The following is a 17,523-nucleotide window of genomic DNA, read 5'->3' on the forward strand; positions in this document are numbered from 1 at the left end:
TTCAAACCCACCCTTTCCCTACTAAGATCATGTCTCTTTATTAAGATCCACCTCAAATGCCACCCTGCTTCTGGGAAGCCTTCCTGTTTTCTTCAGCTGGAGTAATCTTTACCTCTGTGTCCACACAGCATTTTTTAAAATCACTTATGGCTATTTTCTTGGTTGGGCCAGTTATTTGTGTACCTACCTCTCTTAAGATCTCTCTCATTCATCTGTACCCTCTGTTTGTTGGCATCTCACAGTATCTGCCTTATAGCAGGTGCACAGACACCTAATTCGAAATATTATTCTTTTTAGAGACGGAGTTTTGCTCTTGTCCAGGCTGGAGTGCAGTGGCGCAATCTTGGCTCACTGCAACCTCCACCTCCTGGGTTCAAGCGATTCTCTTGCCTCAGCCTCCCAAGAAGCTGGGATTACAGGCACATGCCACCACGCCTGGCTAATTTTTGTACTTTTAATAGAAACATGGTTTCACCATGTAGGCCAGGATGGTCTCGAACTCCTGACCTCAGGTCATCCACCCGTCTCAGCCTCCCAAAGTGCTGGGATTACAGGCATGAGCCACCGTGCCCGTCCCTAATTTGACATATTCTAAGTAGAGTTACTTAAAGGTGAGTACAAATGAGCTTACTTTACACATTACAATTAGACCTTACCTTCACCAGCTCAGTTGTCTTACTGAACCCTCCTCCATGTCCCCTATCCCATACCTCCTGTAGAACCTCAGACCCTTTCTGGGTGTCCCCAGGAAGTTGGAGGCCATGTGTTCACTTCCATTTCAGCTGCTGTTCAAGCAATTTTGCTTTAGCAACTTTCTGATTACTTACTTATTTATTTATTTTTTGAGATAGAGTCTTGCTCTGTTGCCCAGGCTGGAGTGCAGTGGCATGATCTCGGCTCACTGAAACCTCTGCCTCTGGTTCAAATGATTCTCCTGCCTCAGCCTCCCTGAGTAACTGGGATTACAAGTGCCTGCCACCACGCCCAGCTAATTTTTTTTTTTTTTTTTTGAGACGGAGTCTCGCTTTGTTGCCCAGGCTGGAGTGCAATGGCGCAATCTCACTGCAACCTCCGCCTCCCTGGTTCAAACCATTCTCCTGCCTCAGCCTCCTGAGTATCTGGGATTACAGGCACCTGCCACCATGCCCAGCTAATTTTTGTATTTTTAGTGGAGACAGGGTTTTACCCTGTTGGCCAGGCTGGTCTCAAACTCCTGACCTCAGGTGATCCGCCCATCTTGGCCTCCCAAAGTGCTGGGATTACAGGCATGAGCCACCGCACCTGGCCAATTTTTGTATTTTTTTAATAGAGACAGGGTTTCACCATGTTGGCCAGGCTGGTCTCGAACTCCTGACATCAAGTGATCCTCCAGCCTCAGCCTTCCATAGTGCTGAGATTACAGGTGTGACCACCGCACCCGGTGCAACCTTCTGATTCTTTCCTTGAGATGCTATTTCATTATTCTGTCTAAAGCCATTGTTGCTTGTTCTTCTCTTTTCTTCTTCTTTTTTTTTTTTTTTCTGAGACAGAGTCTCACTCTGTTGCCCAGGCTGGAGTGCAAGGATGTGATCTTGGCTCACTGCAGCCTCTGCCTCCTGGGTTCAAGTGATTCTCCCTCCTCAGCCTCCCTAGTAGCTGGGATTACAGGCGCCCGCCACCATGCCCAGCTAATTTTTGTTTTTGCTTTTGTTTCAAGACTGAGTTTCGCACTTGCCGCCCAGGCTGGAGTGCAATGGCGCAATGCACCACTGCAACCTCTGCCTCACTGCAACCTCTGCCTCCCAAGTTCAAGTGATTTTCCTGCCTCAGCCTCCCAAGTAGCTGGGATTACAGGTGCCCACTACTATGCCCAGATAATTTTTGTATTTTTAGTAGAGATGGGATTTCACCATGTAGGCCAGGCTGGTCTCGAACTCCCGACCTCAGGTGATCCCCCTGCCTCGGCCTCCCAAAGTGCTAGGATTACAGGCATGAGCCACTGTGACTGGCTGTTCTTCTTAATAATGATGATAATACAATACCTCTAAAAGTAGGATATTTTCAGCTTCAAATAAGAAATGTCCTATTCAAACGTGTCATTAAGAAGGACATTTATATCACCAAACAGGAAGTGGGCTTCAAGGTTCATTGATTCAGGGACTCAACAAAGTAATCGAGGATCTAGGTTTTTCCTTCTATTATCTCTGCCATCTTTGGTGTTGGCTTCACCCTAGTCTGGTAGGATGGTGGCTGTGGCTGTCACAATCAAATACTTGTTATCCAGGCATCATATCCAGCCACGACATCCAGAAGGAGAAGAGAGGGCAACTTTCCTTGTAGCTGTTTTAGGAATGTGTCCCAGGAGCCTTACTAACAAACTACCCCTCAATTCTCAATTGCCAGCATTGCTCACAAGGTTGTTTCTGAAGCAATCATCGGCAAGAAACATCATTGGCAAGGGAAATTTGTTAAACAAAAGTAAGACGGACCATCCTTGGATCTGAAGGTGAGGTAAGCAGGTGGGGATGAACATCTGAACACTGGGGCTCTGTTAGGAAGGAAGAAGGGGGAATGGATCCTTCTGGATGGGCAACCAACAAAGTCCCCCTAACATTTCTGGAGTGTTTCCTGTGTACCACGCCCTGTGCCAAGTGTTTTACACTCTTATCTAATGTAATCCTCACAAACAGCCTTCTGAAGTGTACTGTATTATCCTTGCTTTATATATGAAGAAATTGACTTAAGAAAGTTGACTATCTGGGACAAGGTCCCATTTCTACTAAGCGGTAAAAGCAAGATTCAAACTTGATCAAAAACTGGAAGCTACCATTGTTATAATAATTGATTCAGACAGGAATCATTAGTAGATTCTAAAACTAGTGGATGAAAGTTTAAAGGAGTAACAATCTTTTTGTTTGTTTGTTTTGTTTTGTTTTTTTGAGATAGAGTCTCGCTCCATCGCCCAGGCTGGAGTGCAGTGGCACAATCTCTGCTCACTGCAGCCTCAGCCCCCCGGGTTCAAGCAATTCTCCTGCCTCAGCCTTCTGAGTAGCTGGGATTACAGGCGCCAGCCACCACGCCCAGCTAATTTTTGTATTTTTAGTAGAGATAGGTTTCACCATGTTGGCCAGGCTGATCTCAAACTCCTGACCTCAGGTGATCCACCCACCTTGGCCTCCCAAAGTGCTGGGATTACAGGCATGAGCCACGGTGCCTGGCCTGTTTTGTTTTTTAGACACAGTTTCGCTCTGTCGCCCAGGCTGGAATACAGTGGTGAGATCTCGGCTCACTGCAACCTTCATCTCAAACAATCCTCCCATCTCAGCCTCCAAATAGTTAGGACCACAGGCATGCACCACCACACCTGGCTAATTTTTGTATTTTTGGTAGAGATGGGGTTTTGCCAGATTGCTTAAGCAATCTTCCTGCCTTGACTTCCCAAAGTGCTCGGATTACAGGTGTTAGCCACTACACCTGCCCTATTTCCTTATTTTTTAGGAAATAAAACTCCAATAGCCAACCTCCAAGATGGCTCCCAGTGATTATCACCTCCTGATATCCATGTCTCTTCAGACAGTGAATAGAGCTATCTGGTTAAACAATCGGATATTGTAGAAATGATGGGGTATGATTTCTGAGGCTAGATAATAAAAGACATTGGAGGTTCTGTCTTGTCCTCTATTGGTTTTTTCACTCTTGGAGATGCCAACTTGCTGTGCTGTGTCATGAGGATATTCAAGCAGCACTATGAGGAGATCCAGTTGGCAAAGAACTGAGGCCTCCTGTCAACAGCCAGTGCTAACTTGCTAGTCATATGAGCAAGCCATCTTGGAAGACAATCTTCCAGCCCCAGTCAAGCCTTTGGATGACTAAAGCCCTGGTTGACATTTTTATTACAACCAGACAACCAGACTTTGACCCAGAACCATTTGGCTAAACTGTTCCTGAATTCCTGACCCACAGAAACTGAGATAACCCTGAAGTATTTAGGGGAAAAGGGCATCATGTCTCCAACTTACTCTCTTTTTTTTTTTTTTTTTTTTTTGAGACAGAGTCTTGCTCTGTCACCCAGGCTGGAATGCCGTGGCACAATCTCAGCTCACTGCAACCTCTGCCTCCCGGGTTTGAACGATTCTCCTGCCTCAGTTTCCCAAGTTGCTGGGACTATAGGTGTGCACCACCATGCCCGGCTAATTTTTTGTATTTTTAGTAAAGATGAGGTTTCACCATGTTGCCCAGGCTGGTCTCAAACTCCTGACCTTAGCCTCCCAAAGTGCTGGGATTACAGGCATGAGCCACCGCACCTGGCCTTGCAACTTAATCTCAAATCGTTCAGGAAAAAAATTTATATAAATATAAATTTTATGTGTGATGTATACAGGAAGGATAAAACAAAGCAAATATAATATTAATATTTACTGAATAAGAAGGGTATACAGCATTTTTATACCATTCTTTCAACTTTTCTGTAAATCTAAAATTATGTCAGAATTTAGGGTTTTTTTTTAAAAACTAGCAACCTTTGATCTAGATCTGCCCTTCAAAGATATTTTGGTCTGTATAGTGTAAAAATTTGTTTTTAAACATTGTGCCAACACTTATAAACTGAGATATTTTATATAAAAATCCAGATTTTTACAAAAATTAGTCGGGCATGGTGGTGGGTGCCTGTAATCTCAGCTACTCAGGAGGCTGAAGCAGGAGAATAGCTTGAACCTGTGAGGTGAAGGTTGCAGTGAGCCAAGATTGCATCACTGCACTCCAGCCTGGGCGACAGAGATTCCATCTCAAAAAACAAAGAGCAAAAAACACAAAACACCAAACCACCAGATTTTTAGCTTTTTCTTGAGAAATAGGAAGATAAGGCACCAGTGACAAGTACTGCATAACAAAATATTGGCTTAAGTCTGCATGACAAGTATTGGCCTGACGGCTGGTTAATTCTTTGCATTTGAGAAGAATGACTTTTACCTGGGCACTTTTATATATCCAGAGAAGCAGAATGACTAATATTAAGAGCTGGAGAGAAAAGTCACATAGTCTGTCCTGAATTCCGGTTCTGCCACTTATTAAGGTGTGACCCTGAGCAAGCTGCTAAATCTTTCGAGCCTTCTGCCTGTAGTCTGAAACACAGGATCAGAACTTACCTCAAAAGACTTAAATGAGTCCTAGAATAACATGGGGAAGTAAAAAATTAAATGAAATAAAGACTTATGTGGGGAACAGATGAGAAAATGTACCTAAAAGACTTTGCATAATGCCTGTCCAAAATGTTCAGTGTTAATTACTGTCCTTCTAGTGATTCCAGAGCCTACACGTGGTTCTGGTGCAGTGGGACCAGCTTGTTATGGTGCTAAGAGGAGTGCTCATTGCCTGCCAGTCACTGTGCCAATAAGATCTTTGTGTAAACATTCATCTCATGTAAACTTGATAACAATTCTTCGAGTTAGAGATGGATTATCTGTTTTACAGATGGGAAAAATAAGGCTTTCAGGTAGCTTAGCCAAGAAGTCTTAAGTGGAATTGTAGGGGAGAAAATTGTAGGGGAGAGATTTTGTTTATATACCCTTTACCCTTTTGTATCTATGTGAATGTCTTTTTACCATGTCCATATATTAGTTTCAATTTTTTTTTTTTTTTTTTTTTTTTGAGAAGGAGTTTCACTCTTGTTGCCCAGGCTGGAGTGCAATGGCATGATCTCGGCTTACCGTAACCTCCACCTCCCGGGTTCAAGCAATTCTCCTGCCTCAGCCCCCTGAGTAGCTGGGATTACAGGTATGCACCACTACGCCCGGCTAATTTTGTATTTTTAGTAGAGACGAGGTTTCTCCATGTTGGTCAGGCTGGTTTCGAACTCCCGACCTCAGGTGATCCACCCACCTCGGCCTCCCAAAGTGCTGGGATTACAGGCGGGAGACACAGCACCCTGCCTATTATTTTCAATTTTAAGTACAGTTAATGATCTTACCAATATTCCTCTGCCCTACCAAAAATATATTAGCTAAAAAAAAATTGAAACTTTTCCTGGTGGTAGGGATCAGGTATAAAAATTTAAATATATTATTTTTTAAAACTGAAAGTTTGTATCATTAAAAAAAAAACAACAGCTGGGCGTGGGAGGCCGAGATGGGCGGATCATGAGGTCAGGAGATCGAGACCATCCTGGCTAACACAGTGAAACCCCATTTCCACTAAAAATACAAAAAGTTAGCCGGGCGTGGTGGTGGGCGCCTGTAGCCCCAGCTACTTGGGAGGCTGAGGCAAGAGAATGGCGTGAATCCAGGAGGCAGAGCTTGCAGTGAGCCGAGATTGTGCCACTGCACTCCAGCCTGGGCAACAGGGCAAGACTCCGTCTCAAAAAAAAAAAAAAAAACAAAAAAAAAAACAATTGTCTTTAACTGGTTGAGGAGAGAAAAGAAGACTAACCACCTTCTTTCGACTTTTCACATGAAGGTCTCAAATTGCTGTTAAGTTACATGCCTAATTACTGAGTTTTTCCTCCCATTTCAAACAGCAAGTTTATCTGGCTCTATGAGCCCTCTTTTGCCCATTTTCCTCCATTTACCAGTAACTTCTTTTTCTTTTTTTTTTTGAGACAGGGTCTCACTCTGTCATCCAGACTAGAGTGCAGTGGTACAATCTCGGCTCACTGCAGCCTTGACATCCTGGGCTCAAGTGATCCTCCCACCTCAGCCTCCCAATTAGCTTGGACTACTGGCATGCACCACCACTCCTGGCTAATCTTTTGTATTTTTTTAGAGACGAGGTTTTGCCATGTTTCCCAGGCTGGTCTTAAACTCCTGAGCTCAAGCGATCCACCCACCTTGACCTCTCAAAGTACCGGGATTACAGGCATGAGCCACCACGCCCGGCCAGTAACTATATCTTACAATAATTGTTTACTTATCAGTTCCAGGCATTGAAACATCTTGCAATTTAAAGCAAGTACCTATTTCTTTCTTTTCTTTTTCTTTTTTTTGAGACAGAGTTTCGCTCTTGTTGCCCAGGCTGGAGTGCAATGGCGCCATCTTGGCTCACTGCAACCTCCCCTCCCAGGTTCAAGTAATTCTCCTGCCTCAGCCTCCGAGTAGCTGGGATTACAGGTGCATACCACTACACCTGGCTAGGTTTTTTTGTATTTTTAGTACAGACGGGGTTTCACCATGTCGGCCAGGCTGGTCTCGAACTCCTAACCTCAGGTGATCCCCCACCTCAGCCTCCCAAAGTGTTGGGATTACAAGCATGAGCCACGGCCCCCAGCACAAGTACCTATTTCTTTTTTTCTTCTTTTTGGAGCTCTTTCAAAGGATTTATTTGCTACAGAATTGCTTCAGTCCACCAATGAGATGAACTCAGGACTTCTTTGTTTAAAAGGATTTTGCTTATTGCTGTATTTTTACAAATTCGACAACATCCAAATAGCAATTCTTAGGCTGGGCACAGTGGCTTGAACCCCAGGAGGCAGAGGTTGCAGTGAGCTAAGATCGTGCCACTGCACTCCAGCCTGGCCAATAAAACAACACTCTGTCTCAAAAAAAAGACCAAAAAAAAAAAAAAAAAGTAATTTTTTGCCAGCATTTGGCATGTCTAGACAAGAGTAGAAAAAGTTTGAATCTATAACATTAGATGTCTAAAAATAGAAAAAAAAATTTAAAAATTTAAAAATTCCTCATTTGGACAGGACAAGTGCCTAATTCTATCTGCTTTAGCATACATCTTCATACATCATTGGACTTACAATACCTTTACTAGAATATAAAATTACTAAGCAGAATACAAGAATATTTTCAAGCAGAAATGTAAAGCAAATTCTAATTAATAAACTCATCCTCACTTCAAAGTCTTATGAGTAAAGGCTCACCTTATGTTCGAACTCTAGTATTTGTCTCTTCCAGAGGTATGCAGACTTTCTTTAAGGACCAGGTAGGAAATATTTTAGGCTTTGCCAGCCAAGAGGTAAAGTTGAGGATATTATGTAGGGATTTGTATAACCATTTAAAATGTTTGTGCTTTGTTTGTAGAAACGGGGTCTTACTTATTGCCTAGGCAGTAAGTTGCCCAGGCTGGTCTCAAACAGGCCTTAAGTGAACCTCCCTCTTTGGCCTCCCAAAGTGCTGGGATTACATGCATGAGCCACCATGCCTGGTGAAACCATTTAACATGTGACCATGTAAAAATGTAACAACCATTCTTAGCTCACTCGCGGCTGGCCAGATTTGACCCATGGGCTACAGTTTGCCAATGTTTATTTGCTAAATTCCTTCCCTTTGTTGCATCATTTCAGAGAATGATATAATACCATTTTCTCTAAAAAGTGAGGTGTCATTTTTTTCCCATCTAATGTCAGGCTGTCATGACTCAGTTACTTATGCATTGACAAAAATTACACCCATATAGTTGTTGATGGAGAATGTTTTATTTATGTAATTTTCATCCGTACAGATGCTTCTGTCCTCATCTTTATATGTCTCCCTCTTCTCACTGAACTGCAAAATTCCTGAAGGATGAGACCCGGGCCGTTTAATGCAAACTGTACATTCTCAGCAGAGCACAAGTATCAAAGGGACATTGGATATATTTTAATAATGCTCTAACACAAGCAAAAATAACCACTGAAAATATAAAACTCAACAAGAGACAAGAAAAAAGCAGACAGAAAACAAAAAAAAATTCTTATTTTAGAATGATGCTATACGTAACTTGTAAAATATTTAAGTTTTTATACATGAGATTATATTGGTTTCCTTATTTAAAGAAAAAAATTACAATTAAGAATGGAAATTAAAATGTAAAACCAAGATAAATATTTTTGGCTTTTGGACTAAAAAAAAAAAAAAAAAAGATTAGTGAGGAAAACCAAGAAATAATGGGGAGAGAAAGAAACACTACTACTAATTTTCTCCTCATGATTAAAAAAATATATATTTTAACCATATTTGGGGTGACTGGAAATTAACAGTGATGATTTTGAGCTAAAAAATCAGTGACACATTTTATTAAAACAAAAGGAACAAAGGAACTTTAACCAGACCATACATGTAAAGGCTATTTAGCATAGCAATTTCATGGATTCAAAATACATCTGTAATGACAAGCAAACCAATAACCAGCAAAAATGAAGACTGTCCTTCCCTTTACAATGTGATATTAAAGTGCGGCCTATGGACAATTTATAAAGTAAAGTGTTTGAAGTTTAATTTTTATTTTACAAAAATTGACACTATTAAAACCAACATGATTATCTTTCACTCATCCAATAACTGAGCTAACAGTATTATAAAAATATGTAAAAAAATTCTAGATTCATAATTACCAGATATGCTAATATCCATATAGCTAGTATAAATCTGATGATTAAAAAAATAATTTTGTTTCCTTAAAAACACTTGGTTCACGGGCCAGGCGCGGTGGCTCACGCCTGTAATCCCAGCACTTTGGGAGGCCGAGACGGGTAGTTCACGAGGTCAGGAGATTGAGACCATCCTGGCTAACATGGTGAAACCCTGTCTCTACTAAAAATACAAAAAAAAATTAGCCAGGCATTGTGGCGGGCGCCTGTAGTCCCAGCTACTTGGGAGGCTGAGCCAGGAGAATGGCGTGAACCTGGGAAGCGGAGCTTGCAGTGAGCTGAGATCATGCCACTGCACTCCAGCCTGGGCAACAGTGAGACTGTCTCAAAACAAAAACAAAAACAAAAACAAAAAAAACACTTGGTTCATTTACCATTTAATATCAGATAGATATTTGCTATCCTGAAGTACCAGAAAAAAAAAATCACAAATAAAAATGGCAATCTCTACACTTTAGGTTTCTTGTTAGGTGGATCTTGAAGACTAAACTTCGGAATTTCACCAGAAGGAGCATATGGAATTCTCTTTGAAGACACCTTTTTGCCAATTGTTTCAATCTGAAAAAAAAATTTTAAGAGAACTATTAACAATTATATAAGTGTAAGAATTTATAATGTACTGAAATGGGAGCAGGGGGAATCTAGATTTTTTTCTTAGAAAAGGATTCTCAAGTTGTCTGGGTTGCTATGAGAGATCTTTGGTTTCTTCCCTATTTTTTGTTTCCAGAATTAATCTACACTCCATTTTAATATTCATATCTAGACTTTCTCACTCCTGCCATTCCCCACACCTGACTCCCTCAAAGTAGTCAATTATGTGCCACCAGTCTTTAGAAACATGTATGAAATTAACCGACCAGATTCCAGTGAGTTCATATTTTATTTCAAACTCCATTCTCATTTCAATTTCCCTTATACTAAAAAACCTGTAAAAGCTAACAGCATAATTCTTTTTTTTTTTTTTTTTGAGATGGAGTCTTGCTCTATCGCCTAGGCTGGAGTGCAGTGGTGTGATCTTGGCTCACTGCAACCTCCGTCTCCTAGGTTCAAGCAATTCTCCTGTCTGCCTCCTGAGAAGCTGGGATTACAGACCTGCACCACCACGCCTGGCTAATTTTTGTATTTTTAGTGGAGATGAGGTTTTACATGCTGGCCAGGCTGGTCTCGAACTCCTGACCTCAAGTGATCTGCCTGCCTCGGCCTCCCAAAGTGCTGGGATTACCGGCGTGAGCCACTGCGCCCGGTTTGTAACAGCATAATTCTTTCTTTTTTTTTTGAGATGGAGTCTCGCCCTGTCGCCTGGGCTGGAGTGCAGTGGCACGATCTCGGCTCACTGCAACCTCTGCCTCCCAGGTTCAAGCGATTCTCCTCGCCTCAGCCTCCCAAGTAGCGGGGATTACAAGCACCCACCACCACACCAGGCTAATGTTTTTGTATTTTTAGTAGAGACGGGGTTTCACTATGTTGGCCAAGCTGGTCTCGAACTCCTGACTTCGTGATCCACCCACCTGACTTCGTGATCCACCCACCTTGGCCTCCCAAAGTGCTGGTATTACAGGCATGAGCCACTGTGCCCTGCCAACAGCATAATTCTTTTTTTTTTTTTTTTTTTTGAGATGGAGTCTCACTCTGTTGCCCAGGCTGGGGTGCAGTCGTGTGATCTCGGCTCACTGCAAGCTCTGCCTCCTGGTTCACACCATTCTCCTGCCTCAGCTTCCCGAACAGCTGGGACCATAGGTGCCCACCACCACGCCCGGCTAATTTTTTTTGTATTTTTAGTAGAGATGGGGTTTCACCGTGTTAGCCAGGATGGTCTCGATCTCCTGACCTCATGATCCGCCAGCCTCAGCCTCCCAAAGTGCTGGGATTACAGGCGTGAGCCACCGTGCCCAGCCAGCATAATTCTTAAGAATTCAGACTTCAGAGTCTGAAAGGCACCAGCTGGAATCCTGATTGGCACTTGCTGCATTACCTAAACTCTCCAGGTCTTTCTTCCTCACTTGTAAATTGTGTTACCACCATTTAACTCAAAGGGTTGTGGTAAGTATTAAATTAGGTAAAGTACTTAGCATACAGCAAGCCAGCCTTCACTAAATGATAATCAGTTTTGGTTTTGCCTATTACATTTTTCATTTATTCCATATATTCAAAATCATCGTCTTATCATTAAAAACACTACTACTTCAACAGTCATGAATTTATCTCCCCTCCACAGCAGAGATAAACATACTACTCACTTTTCATGTCTTTTGAATTAAAAATTAATATTTAATTCTGACTCATACCACAAAGAAAGGGCTTCTGCTTTATATTAACCAGTTGTCTCAGTGACTTACAAATTCTCCTTATTTAGTGATTCCATTTCTAATTGTTTTTTTTAATTCCTCACTAGGAAAGTTAAATTTTACAATAACTTAAAATCATTTAAAATACGTATTTCTCTACATATCTTTTCCCTTAGATGAGTAAAACAGGAATGAGAAAAAATGTGTCTATGCCTTGCAAATAACCTTTTAAAAATAACATTCCTGAGTTTAGTCATGACTGGGAAAAACAGTCATGTTGTTACTCACTAGGGAGGGGTGGAATAGAAGAGTCCCCAAGGTCTTGGATGGAAGAGTTCACAGACAAGGATGCCATTTGATTCTTTCCAAAAGCAAATCTCTCATGAATGAGAAATGGGCACTGAGTTCTAAATAAGGACCTTCAACAAGTTGGTGAGAGGTTAAGAGAACCAGATCAGATATTTTTGAATAGCAGATTAGGCCTTACTGGTACCTCTCCAAAATAGCTGGTGCTGAGATGTGCATAGCAAGCTATCAAACACTGCTGCTTTTCTGCTTGCTTGGGCACTACATTGACAGCAACCCCCTGGCATATTTTTTTATTCTTCCTAACTTACTCCACCTCCCCATCCTCCTATCCCCATATACACACTGCTCTGAGGAAATGGAAAGTAGCTCCTTATTAATACCTTTGGGACTCCTTGGAGAACTGAAATAGACGTAACATACAAATATACTGTTCTGGGTGGAGGCTTCTGTCAGCTTTCCAAATGTTCCATAATTGACAAACTGTTTTTTGTTTTTTGAGGCAGGGTCTTGCTCTGTCACCCAGGCTGGCATGCAATGGCATGATCTCAGCTCATTACAACCTCTGCCTGCTGGGCTCAAGCAATCCTCCCACATCAGCCTCCCATGTGGCTGGGATTACAGGCACAGGCCACCACGCCTGACTAATTATTATTATTATTTTTTCCGAGATGGAGTCTTGCTCTGTCACCCAGGCTGGAGTGCAGTGGTGTGATCTTGGCTCACTGCAACCTCCGCCTCCCTGGTTTAAGCGATTCTCCTGCCTCAGCCTCCAAAGTAGCTGGGATTACAGGTGCGTGCCACCACACCCAGCTAATTTTTGTATTTTTAGTAGAGATGGGGTTTCACAATATTGTCCAGGCTGGTCTCGAACTCCTGACCTTGTGATCTGCCCGCCTCAGCCTCCCAAAGTGCTGGGAATACAGGCGTGAGCCACCGCGCCCAGCAATTTTTGTACTTTTTTAGAGACGGGGTTTTGCCATGTTGGCTAGGCTGGTCTCGAACTCCTGGCCTTAAGTGATCCACCTCCACAGCTTCCCAAAGTGCTGGGATTACAGGTGTGAACCACCATGCCTGGCCAGTTGACAAACTTTGAATCAGAAGAGGGCCAGTACCATTGAAACTCCCATATATTTCATTCAGACCCCTCACAGCACTGGCACAGTGCTGAGTACTCAGAAGGTATAGGATGAACACCTGCTCATTGACCAAGACCTCTTTCTTTCTCTACCTTTAGATCACAAATTTAGGGAGGAAGTAGAGAAGTAGAGTAGTCAGAAAAATCCCATAGGGACTTCCTAAAGAACTGACATGTTGCCCCAGAGTTACGTTACTGCTAAAGAAAATAAGAAAATTCTAAAACCCACACAATGGGTTTAAAAAGCAAATGAGCACTTTCCTAACTGTTGAAATAAACATCTGATATTGATTTGGTTCCCCAAAAGAATTTCCCTAGAAAGAAGGTATCATCTTAATTAGCCAAACATTCTGACCTGCTGTGATGGTCTTTTGATGTCAACTTGACTAGATTATAGTCCCCAGTTGTTGAATCAAACACTAAAGACCAAACAAAAAGAAAAAAAAACAATCCAGGATCATGATTACCTGGAAGCCAATGGTTTGTAGTTCATTGTGGAGCCCATCCAGGACACGCCGTCCATCGAAGATGAAGGCTGGCTTTAGCATTTTTTTATGAATGCGTTCATAATCCAATTCCTGTAAAGACAAACCACAGGAACAATTAAAACACATACATGGGCCGGGCGCAGTGGCTCACGCCTGTAATCCCAGCACTTTGGGAGGCCGAGATGGGCGGATCACGAGGTCAGGAGATCGAGACCATCCTGGCCAACATGGTGAAACCCTGTCTCTACTAAAAATACAAAAAATTAGCTGGGCGTGGTGGCAGGAGCTTGTAGTCCCAGCTACTTAGGAAGCTGAGGCAGGAGAATGGCGTGAACCCAGGAGGCAGAGCTTGCAGTGAGCCGAGATTGCGCCACTGCACTCCAGCCAGGGCGACAGAGCGAGACTCCATCTCAAAAAACAAAACAAAACAAAACAAAAAACACATACATGAACACATACTCAACCCCAGCTGATAGTGGAACACCTCTAGAATTTTCCTTAGTATAATTTCTGTTACCTTACCTTAAACATGTCCCACTCAGTGCAAATAACAACAGCATGGGCACCATCACATGCTTCATATGGATCCTTGGAAATGGTCACGAGCCGGGACACTGTAACAACAGCAACAACAAAAAAACAGAAATAAGAAAGGAGTTATATGACATTACAGTAGTTCCCCCCTTATCTGCAGGGATACATTCCAAGACCCCCAGTAGATGTCTGAAACTGTGGAGTGTACTGAACCCTATATATACTTACACACATACTTGTTTTTTGAATCTGATTGCCAAAAGTTACTAAGTGACTAAGTAGCATATGGAATGTGGATATGCTGGACAAAGGAATGATAAATGTCCCAGGCAGGATGAAGCAGCACACAAGTTAAAACTTATAAATTATTTCTGGAATTTTCCTTCTAGTACTTTCAGACTGCAATTGACCGCAGATAACTGAACCCGTAGAAAGCAAAACCACACATAAGGGGGATAGTACTATAGGTATTCTAACACTAGGACTGCAGGAAGAGTTGGGAATAATCTGATTGTAGTATCAATGGGAGTGATGGTGGGAGGCCCCAAACCCTGCCTTGGAAGCATCTCTTTGGAATTTTGGGGCTTTGTGGAATATGTTGGAAAAATCAATGGACCAATCCACAGCTGATCACTTCAAATCAATGTTGATGACATTATGCCTAAGACTTTAATTTCAGAGAAATGAGGTTTAAAAGAGGGCCTACCAATGATATACATGATAAAACTGAACAACCTAAGGTTTCCAAAAGATAAAAAGTTTTAAGGTCTGTACTCAAAATGATTCATGAGACTCAAAGCCTTACCTTGGTCATCCTCTGAAACACCTGGATGAGAAAGATCCACAACTATTTGTTCCCTAGGTACTTTTGGATCATATATATGGAGATGTGCGCCTTCATCCATCAAATATTTGCTAATATATATACTAGAAGATTCTCTATAGGAAAAAAAAATCAGTATTGCTAAGCTTTACATGGCATTATATTCTAATACCAGGGAGTTTACAATACAGGTAAAATTATATTTCTTAAGCTGGTAGAGTGGTGAAGATATGGATATTTATTTTTATTCTTTATATTATATATATACATGTATTTTATGTACATCTCCACCAATCAAAAAATTAAGATGAGGAGTTAACACAATCTCAAAGGGGTTGAAATATTTTTAAAAACTGATACCTTGTATCACCAGTGTCCTTTTTGAATGCAAATCCCAAAATAGCTATCTTCTTATCAGTTACTGTATTAAACAGACTATCTATGATCCGGGAAGCAAACCTCCTCCTCTGGTAGTCATTCATGTCTATGACCTGCAATTACATGTACAGTTGTGCAATGATTAGTTAAAAGAGGCACAGCCTATGACACACATTACTCAGAATTTTATGGTGAGTGCTATTGTACAAATACAATGCTTACATATTAACAAGAGGGAAAAATTAACCAAACTCTAGTGCCTATGGATTAAAAAAAAAAAAAAAAAATCACTCATCCCCTTCCTTAAAGCCGTCCTAGGCCAGCAGTGGCAGCTCATACCTGTAATCCCAGCACTTTGGGAGGCCGAGGTGGGCGATTGCTTGAGCTCAGGAGTTCAAGATCAGCCTGGGCACCACGGCAAGACCCTGTCTCTACAAAAAATACAAAAATTCGCCAGGCAAGGTGGCGTGTGCCTGTAGTCCCAGCTACTTGGGAGGCTGAGGTGGGATGGCTTGAGCACAGGAGGCAGAGGTGGCAGTGAGCCGAGATCATGCCACTGCATTCCAGCCTGGGCGACAGAGCCAGACCCTGCCTTAAATTAGGAAAAAAAAAAAAAAAAAAAAAAAGCCATTCTAAAAATTTCTAATTTCATTTGGCTTGATCTTCCATGCATAAGGCTAGGATGGATGCAAAAAGTGGAGCGCACAACCAAGTTTTAATTCTAAGCGCATTTGAGGTTCAGCTATGAGACCAACCTAAACAAGGCACATAGGAAACCATACTCTCCTTAGCCCGTGTCTCCAAACTCTGTGGAAACAAGCTATAAGCAATGAAACCCCAAAGTATTCCTTCATTTGCTTGTGCCCCACTATTCACAAAAATTCAGTTTCAGCGGAAAGTGGACAGGCAGCAAACAATGTGCAGAGTTCTAGCTGCCTCTGGATGAACCATAACACCACAACCATTTGACAAGGTTTTTTAACTAACTAAATGTTATAAGAGTCTCTGATCACTTAATCTGTTAAATTTAGGTTGGTAACCAGGTGGGCAAAGCAAAAGAAACTTTTTAAGGCTTTAAGCTTCCAGGGACCATCTCAATCAAACCTTGAGAGCTTAAGCAATTAGCCCAAAGTGTTGGAAAATCAAGGGTTTATCTGCATTTTTCACACAACGAACAGTGAGATAAAGCCATCATGATGGATTGACTGGAATGACACTAAGTGTATCTGTTTTCACTTAAAAATGTGCATTTCCGGTTAGGCAGGGTGGTGCGCCTGTAGTCCCAGCTACTCAGGAGGCTCAGGTGGAAGGATCACTTGGGCCCAAGAGTTGGAATCTAGGCTGGACAACACAGTGAGACCCTGTCTCTAAAAAGTAAAACATTTTTAAAAAAGAAACGTGCATTTCTTTGGATTCCCTCCCATATCTACTGCTGAAACCTGAAAAATTATAAACTCAGGGGGAAAATATTTGGGAAAGGCACATATACCGACTAGTAATTGGGGCAAATTACTTAATATCTCCATGTCAGTTCCCTCATCAAATAAAGGGGATAATGTTAGTGATGAGGATTAAATGAGATACTGTATGCAAAGTGCCCAAAAGAGTACCCAGTACAGGGTAAGCATTCAATAAACATCAACTCTACTTCCCAGAGTTCACTTAATGCTTCCAATTTGGAAAGGGTTTCTAATTTTAGCTCTGTGAGTCTGAAAGGTCCAAAACGAATATCAACAGATACAAAACCACTTGAAAGCATGACAATATAGGTTCTGTTTTTTTGAGACGAAGTCTCGCTCTGTCATCTAGGCTGGAGTGCAGTGACACAATCCTGGCTCACTACAACCTCCGCCTCCAGGGTTCAAGCAATTCTCATGCCTCAGCCTCACTAGGCCAGTCTCAAACTCCCTACCCTCAAGTGATCTGTCCACCTCAGCCTCCCGAAGTGCAGGGATTACAGGTGTGAGCCACCACGCCCGACCAACGTTACAATATAGGTTCTTACTTTATTTTGATTTTATGCCTTTCAAGATAGAGAAGAATTAGGCTAGGTTTACTGGCTAACACTTATATTCCCAGCACTTTGGGAGGCAAAGATGGGAGGACTGCTGAGCCCAGGAGTTTGAGACTAGCCTGGGCAATATAATGAGACCTTGTCTCTACAAAAAAAATTGTTTTAAATAAAACAATTAGCCAATGTGGTGGTGCGTTCCTGAAGTCCCAGCTACTTGGGAGGTTGAAGT

General features: G+C 42.0%; 1 protein-coding gene across 2 annotated transcripts in view; it reads right to left on the minus strand.

Annotated features, from left to right (window-relative positions):
- Positions 1–8,376: 8,376 nt before the first annotated feature.
- The window catches only part of UGDH (UDP-glucose 6-dehydrogenase), a 28,827-nt gene continuing 19,680 nt past the window's right edge, over positions 8,377–17,523 (minus strand). The window contains exons 8-12 of one of the 2 annotated variants that reach the window (XM_054553408.2): positions 15,263–15,393; positions 14,885–15,018; positions 14,068–14,159; positions 13,525–13,635; positions 8,377–9,886 (exon numbers count right to left, since the gene is read on the minus strand). In XM_054553408.2, coding sequence (XP_054409383.2) covers positions 9,776–9,886; positions 13,525–13,635; positions 14,068–14,159; positions 14,885–15,018; positions 15,263–15,393 — 579 coding nt within the window. In that variant the 3' untranslated portion in view covers positions 8,377–9,775. 2 annotated transcript variants of the gene reach the window in all.

This window comes from Pongo abelii, chromosome 3, assembly GCF_028885655.2.
Source record: "Pongo abelii isolate AG06213 chromosome 3, NHGRI_mPonAbe1-v2.0_pri, whole genome shotgun sequence".
NCBI lineage: Eukaryota > Metazoa > Chordata > Mammalia > Primates > Hominidae > Pongo > Pongo abelii.